The 7932-nt window shown below is 36.1% G+C and overlaps 1 protein-coding gene across 2 annotated transcripts; it reads right to left on the bottom strand.

Annotated features, from left to right (window-relative positions):
• On the bottom strand, positions 1–7681 carry LOC102584727 (MLO-like protein 8). Of its 2 annotated transcripts, none has more exons than XM_006366593.2 (15): positions 7291–7681; positions 6252–6309; positions 5954–6156; positions 4599–4715; positions 3370–3430; positions 3166–3254; positions 2985–3059; positions 2517–2605; positions 2355–2404; positions 2192–2232; positions 1947–2120; positions 1364–1399; positions 1196–1263; positions 1055–1115; positions 1–648 (listed from the first exon to the last, which is right to left on the bottom strand). In XM_006366593.2, the coding sequence occupies exons 1-15, from the start codon at positions 7417–7419 to the stop codon at positions 247–249; spliced, it is 1653 nt and encodes a 550-aa protein (XP_006366655.1). In that variant the 5' UTR covers positions 7420–7681; the 3' UTR covers positions 1–246. The 2 variants fall into 2 exon arrangements, with proteins under 2 accessions (XP_006366655.1, XP_006366656.1); XM_006366594.2 differs by lacking the exon at positions 7291–7681 and adding an exon at positions 6407–7156.
• Between the last annotated feature and the right edge of the window lie 251 nt (positions 7682–7932).

The following is a 7932-nucleotide window of genomic DNA, read 5'->3' as shown; positions in this document are numbered from 1 at the left end:
TGTGATCAACAACTTCATGGCTAAATCTAGATTTGCTTCCTTTTAAAATTTCACAATGGAACAAAACTGTAGGTAGTAATAAGGCAAACAATAGTAGTGGATACAATACATCATGTATATGTTTAATGTATCCCTATGATCAATTGCTAACTATACTTTGTACCACATTCCTCTATAAACACAAGATAAAGAGAAGAAGCAAGCTACTATTCAAATACCATATGTATTTGTTTACCTGCTTCTTTTTCACCTTTTAGGAGCAGGTTTCGCAAACGAAAAGTCGTCTTCATTCCTGGAGGATTCTCCATTTTGAGGAACATGCACTTGAAGTTCAGTATCATCATGATCAGTTGAGTGTTCCTCTGCACGGATTATCGGTGTAGTTGGATCATTCTCGAGGTCAGATGCTTCTAGATCATCGTAGCCATTGAAACGTGTTGAGTGACCGGTTGTTTTAAACCGATGAAGTGTAGGACCAATCGACGGGTGTAGAGGTGAGCCCACAGAGGACCTCGGACTTGCATTGCCTAGTGTCCGTATAGATTTGTCTCCCTTAGCTACCTGCTTCTTCTTCACCGCCATATGCCACTTCTTTAATGCCTTTGAGGTTTGTTCATCAAAAATGGATTTCTTCATGTTGGAGCCCATCTGCATGCATGATCCCATTATTACCATTAGGCCTATTTCCCCTTGTATAATACAGCAAGTTATCGCTAAAACACTAAAAAGTCCATGTATAATATCAAACTGAGATGATCCTAAATGGAGTGACATGAACACTGTGGATTTATATAACCGACCCCAACTTACTTGGGATTGAGGCATAGTAGTTGTTTTTCTTGTACGAAAAAAGTTCATGTAGTTTCCTAAGGCACATTTTTCGTCCTGTGTTTTACTGCAATATATTTGCTTGTATACTAGCAAAGTGCTTGTCCAAAGCAAAATGGTGTGGAAAGAACCTACATACATTTATTCTTTCAATTTGGGGGTGGGAGGGGGGAGAAGAGATAACCACGACACGTGGGAACTTCCAATTAGTATTTGGTAAAAGTACCTGAGTAATAAGGGCATAGAGTGGAAGAGTGATATAGCTGCATACGAATAAAACTCCCACCCTGTAATGAGACAGGGAAATAGATTCAGTAGAGTAATATAATCCACCCAATAAAGTGACTTTCTGTTGCAAGTAACATACCCCAAAGCAATTTTCGCAATGATGAAACCAAACTTGTCATGGAAGCAAGATTTTAGCCCATACTCATACTGCAAAATAAGTAATCAGATCAAGATTTCAGTCAATAGTTTCATGGTTCAAAAAACTGAAATATCTTGGGATGTTTGAAACAAGGGGAAGAAAGATTACCCATATCCATAAGAAATATGTTATTTGGAACGCATTCTGTCAAGTTCAAATGATAGTTTAGCATTAGATACACATAGGGAGAAAACTTTTATAAGCTATGTCTATAAATAGATGGAGACGGGAATTGCAAGAAACAGATAGAGATTCAGACAAAGCAAACTATTATAATCCAAACCCCAGCACCATTCCCCCTCCTTTTCATTTTCCAGCACAATTCCTCAACGTACAATCACCAAGCAGCACACAAGATTCAACAATTACTTTGCAGTGTTAGCCACACATTATCTCGCACAAATCATTCATAGAAACCAGCAAAAGCTAATCACCATCTTTTTATTTCTTGCTTTTGCTTCTTATTCGATTCAAAGGTTGTGATGAGGTTTAAGCCAATCTGAAAGTAAAGGTCTTTAAAGTGAGATCGAATAATCATATTCACATGTACGCTCATCGCTCAGACAACTTCTAGAATACAATTGATTATGGCACTATGGATGAACCAGCAACGCTGAAAGTGAGATATATTCCAGTCATCTAATTTTCTAATACTGGCTTATGACATATATCTGAAAGGGACGTGTAGTACCTGAAATAAGGCAAAATGGATGAGGTGAAGAACCAACTGAGGTCGTCCAAACCAAAAATAGTTGTCTGAACCTTGAACAAGAGGGATTCCCTGGACTACTGCATGTCTCTCCGAGATGTCAAGAGCCATTCTTGTCAACACCGCCTGAAGCTTTGTTCCAACAGCTAAAATGATCTGAGAAAAATTAATCATCAGAATTCCCTGCAATGGAATCAAGAAGGTGGACAAGGCAGATGAAACCTTACAATCAAAGGAATTAAGGATGCCCAGAACAATGCATGCCACCCTGAAATTTAACAAATGTTTCAGAAATATATCAATGTCAAGTGACGAACTTGATTACTGAATGTCAAATGGAAGAAATGAAAGAGTTGCTCAAATATGTTCCCATCGCAGTATATGACTTACCACTAACATTTAGGAGCAAGAAAACAACAAACGATCCCCACAAAACTGGACTGCCAGTAGAAAAAATAAGTCAGTTGACATGATATAAGTTGCACCCGTACACACGTACAGTTCTTGTATGTTAGGAAGATTTGAGATAAAGAAAACAACACATCTCTCTACCTGACACCAACAACTACCTTGAAGTCATCCTCTAATGACCTTTTGATATACTTTTGGAAGTTAAATTTACTTCCAGGAGCCAAATGAACCTGTACGAGAAGCATTATCTATAACTTCTATGGAAAACAGAGAAGAAAGGTATCACCAAAAATAACTAAAAGAACTACTACCTCCGTCCACTTTTAATTTTCATAGTTTCCTTTTTTAGAGTCAAACCATAATAACTTTGACTAACAATTTACAATGTATTTTTTCATCATATTGATATGCAAAAAATAAAAAAATGGAATTTATAGTACTTTTAGTATAATTTTTGAATATCTAAATTTTTTGTTTAAAATATGGAATTAATGTAATCTAATTTAACTTTGAATATTAGTCAAATTGGCTTTCGAAAAGCGCAGCATGACAATTAAAAGTGGACAGAGGAGTACATAGTTTCAGAACCAAGCAGAAAAGGAAACTCACACTGATAAAGCCATTGCGGAGGGTCAAGTAGTCTGACTTATTCACGGACCTGAAAAATTGTCTCAAGAAACATCCCTGGGAGAAAAAGATTGCAACATTCAATGACCTCCACTCTTCTTTTCAATGCTGAAGAACAACACAACTCTTATAGAGAATGAAAATAACAATATCTCATACTTACAATGTAAAAGAAGATTGGAATATTGGTCCAGAAACTAGTATGTGCTCTGACAAATGATGTCTCATGAGTAAGCCTAAATCTTGAAGGATCTAAAAGTTACGTGTAAGAAATAGTCAATTCTCAATGCAATGAAATGAGGACAATGAACATAGTTTACAAGCAAATCAGCAGTTTCCACCATTTGTGCAGCAAACTAAGACATACCATTTGAAAACTCATAGTTATGGGTTGAGGTCTCTAGTTCCCAGCATTTCCAGCCACGAATCTGAAGAACGTACTTTCAAGCATTAGACAGTGTAAAATCTAAATTGGAGAGTAACGAATATCAACAAAGAACAAAACCCTGAACCATGACCAGTCCCCCATGATCGAATCACCAATTCTTTTTATAAAGTTTTTGACCGAGTATCCAGAGTTCCAGCTTTCTGATTATTGTGGAGGGTCAGTTTTCACTCCCAGTAACAAATTTGAGTTTTGGTATCTGGTCAATGATCCTAAAGTTAGGGTCTTTCTTTTTTTTCTTTTGCTGACCAAGAATTCTATCTGGGGCCAATCCTTGGGACCAACTGCAGACTCCAAAATTTGGCAATAATGGGCTCACCCCTCTACTTCTCTCTATTTAAATACTAGGTTTAGTTCGCATGGTGCATGGCTTGAACCTAAAACCTACATCACAAGTGTCCCAACCTTTTTCTTGATACAAACTTTGCCACTTGAACTCAGTCCAGGGGGCGTTCCTAAAGCTATGTTGTAGCTGCAACTATCTTAGGAAAATTAACAATCCAATATCCACCAAATCAACCTTTCCAATCGCCCCAAGACATTTTAAGCATGAAGATAAGGTTCATCAAGAGAGGACATATCTGATTTCTCATCCAAAATAAAAAATGCAAATAAAAAGTATAACAAGTTTACACCACATTTAACTTCAATGAAAAAAGAAAAACTGGCACATTACTTTACCCTGAAAACCCCAGAAATCATCAAGCATGCATGTAAACCAGACACCAAGGATTATTCCATACACTTTCTCAATATTAGTTAATTCATCTATTAAGAGCAAAACAGAAAATGCCACAGAAGTTATTAATTCAGCTATAATGATGCTTATAGCAATGGGGTCAGCCAAGGAAGTCAAAAACATATTCTAGTAAGTAGGAGAGCATAGTGTTGATCAACACTAAAAATGTCTTTAGCCTTCGGTATCGCAGTCTCCACATTATACCAGTCGAGTATTGAACGTTTGTCCAAATTTGCTAGCTCAACTGAATTCTTTGACAGGCTCAAGGTATGGACCAGAGAAACCACCAAAAAATATAGAGCCAAAAACGGGTCCCTGCTGAAGTTTCTCTTGATATTCCAAAAAAGTCACACAAATGGCACAGCAGTTCAAGTATAATGCAGGAACTAATGTAAAGTAGACTTTGAGTTACCTTGAGTTTTCCCAGCCACATAGTGATAGCACTGTATACCACATGAAAGACCGCCAAAAAGAAGATAAGGATGTGTATTTGATGCAGTGCGTCGATAGAAATGAGAGAGACTCGTCCCTGTTAGATTACTCCAATTAGTTTAATGAAGACAGCCCAGCATGCTGTAATTAAGTAAATTCAGAGCAAGCACTAGACAAAGATCCAAACCACAAAGGTAATTAGTAGTTGAGCTAACTGTAACCAAAGTAACACTTATATGGGATGTATTGTCTTTTTTTAAAATGGCATGTTCAATCAGTAGGTAAGAAATTATATTAATAATGGCATAAACCCAGCATTAAGATGGTGCTGGTGCTATTGATAGAATGGAAAATCTCAAAATTACTTCAGGAAACTACTAAAACGTTACGGGATGATGTTTTCTGGTTAACCAATAGCTAACAGGATATTTAAAGGACACAAATTCTCATTCTGGTGGAGATTATAGCTGAACTAGCCTTCCATATTGCTATTGCTATTGCTATAGCAAGTGCTGCTTCACAGTTTCACTTGTCCCTGGTGCTGACACAAGCAGAAAATCTGTGAGACGAGTCTTCTACAGCTTTTGTAAACCACTAAAACTTGAGCGACAACACATGGTTCACACCAAATAAGCCTAGCACTCTCATCATTTTCTATAAATGGTCATCCAATATGTGAATGAAGGATTCTAGGTTATACAAAGAAAATCAAGCTGGCTAAACTTCCACTTAGTTATGGTCTCACAACTTGCTGCTCATTTATTGCACATGTACCGATGTTAATACTCCCATCCCTACTAAATTCCCATGGAGGAACATACTACCAAAGTGTATATAAGTTGGAGCAAGGCAACCATTATCAGGTGGATCTTTTAAATAATTATCCATATTAGGTGTATCCAAAATAAGGATCCTTGTAATTAATGTATGAATTGAACTAGTTATCTTATTTGTAAGCACTCTCCTTTTTTGGAAGAAAAAAAAAAGGTGCTTACTATTTGTTGAAGGCAGAAACTTAATTTCATGCTACAGCCTACAGGCATGCAATAAAAATTACTTTCCATATGCCTAGTTACTGGAATGAGAAGTGTAATTTTATTTGCATCTTCTTCTTCACAGCTCTGATCGTTTATGCAACAAACATCTTTAAAGGTTTATGTATGATAACGGACTGTCTCAGTTTAAAAAACACCAATTAGTATGCCACCTGATTAATTCAAGAAAAGGGTAATTGACTAGAACAAGCAAAACTTCTGCAAAGTCATTTTTTCTATCCGACATATTTATACAATTAAATTTATTATTATGTAGTCCATATACAACTTTATGACTTACATCATCACATTTAGGCTCTGCACCAGCCAAAATCCTGCGCTCATGCCATAAAAGCCTCCGGCGATGTTCCTCCGTTTTATCCTCTTTGTTAACAGCAGGGCAAGGGAGCAGAGTGTTAGCCACACTTGTGGGGATACAGATTCCAGCAATATAATACTGGCTGAACACAAGGGTTAATGAGATAAAACCAAGAACCATCAACTCTGCAACAATTAGAGAGAAGGAGCCATTAATGCATGCAGAAAACTAGAATACTCCTTAGGTAAAATGATAACAAGTTGAGAGCACCAAAATTTACCAGCCTTAACCTTTTCCAAAGCCTCAAATAGAGCTTTCTTATGCCTCTCTGTGAGCCACTGGAAAAAGATTTTCATTTTGTAAGTAAATTGTTAGTGAAATTAAGTTCCACGGCAGCAATAAACTAAGTAAAATCACATGGACCCAAACAATCACCATAAATTGGTAGAACTCATGTAATGTCTGTGTACTTCAAAATGCTCCCAGACAAAGAAAAGGCGAGCCCAAACATCCAAATTAAAGGATGAGGGATGAACTCCAAGTAGATATCCTCAACATAATATATCACCAGGCAATACAGTTTTTGCTGGATGAAAGGGAAGGTTAAGTTCACAAAGCATAACACAGGCAATAAAAAATCCCTTTTTCCTCTAACCTTATTTGTTTATTGATCAAAAAACTCAAACAGAAGCAAAAAAGGCGATTAATGGTAGAAAATAAATACCCGAAAAGGAACAGACTAATGGCATCAATCACATAGCTATAATGTCCAAGAATCCAATTTGAGTAAAGAACTTGGAGGTGCAAAAATCCCTCCAACCAAAAGAAAAGGCACATTTCTTTTGGGGGTAAAGTAACAGAAAAAGAACAAGATAGTAAATTCAAACACTATAAAACACCTCAAAATCCAGAAAAGGATTAGGACTATCAAAACAGGAAGAACAAGAAAAGGATTAGGATTAGCAAAACAAAGGTACAAAACCATAGAGAAAAACAACCTATCTTTGGGTAATCAGTATCTAAGCAGTCAAGAACACTTTCCAGTCTCAAGTAACAAAAAGGTATTGTCTTGACATAAGAATCTAAGAGTCAAACAACAAACATATATATCAGCAAAATCCTCAACACCAAAACCAAGAAACAAGAAAGGCAATTTCTAATTGTAATGCTGCTGGCAAGGAGATAGATCTTTAGGTGAGCAAAATAGAGATAAATTGTAAACTAAAATCCAAGAAATAGAAAAGAAAGAAACCCACATTCAAGAAAAGTACAATTTAAAGAACAGTAAGGTAAAAAGACTAGATATTTAGGTTCCATACAGTGCCAAGTTTATGGATAATCTTCTCCAAAGCAATAGAAATGAGAATAATGACTGCACAAACACCAGCAACTGCCCAAGTAGGTGTCTGATCAAGCTGTCTTGATGTACCATCACCCCCACCAGCCATTGCCACCACCACTCACACAAAATCTTGAACTTTCAGATGCAGAGAAACAAAAGCAAAAAAAAATTCCTAAAAATTAATGGGTATCTAACAATCTGGTCAAGAAAATTGGGTTTGAACACTTAATAAGATGTAGTAAATGCATGCATTTATTTGCACTACTATTTCAAAAGAAGAAAACTGATATTCCCAGTTGCTAGTACATAGATGTATGTAAATTAAATGACTAATGACATTGACAAAGACCTTCCTTAATTAAAATAGACAACTACTTATATTACCCTAATTAGGAACACAAAGCTATTTATATTAATATTAATATATATAGATTTTTCCATTAATAATCTCTTAAAGACAATATTTATGTATTTACTCACATTGGCCAATAGAAGAAGTCAACGGTTAAAGATTAAGGTTGTTTTTGTAACGCTAAATGAGGATTAAGGGAGATGGATAATGGGTTTAAGGTTTTAGGTTTTAGGAGATTTTAAGTAAAATTTGATCCCAAGTAATTTA

The sequence above is a fragment of the Solanum tuberosum genome, unplaced genomic scaffold (assembly GCF_000226075.1).
Source record: "Solanum tuberosum cultivar DM 1-3 516 R44 unplaced genomic scaffold, SolTub_3.0 scf00642, whole genome shotgun sequence".
Taxonomy (NCBI): domain Eukaryota; kingdom Viridiplantae; phylum Streptophyta; class Magnoliopsida; order Solanales; family Solanaceae; genus Solanum; species Solanum tuberosum.
This window is presented reverse-complemented; position numbering and strand designations above follow the sequence as displayed.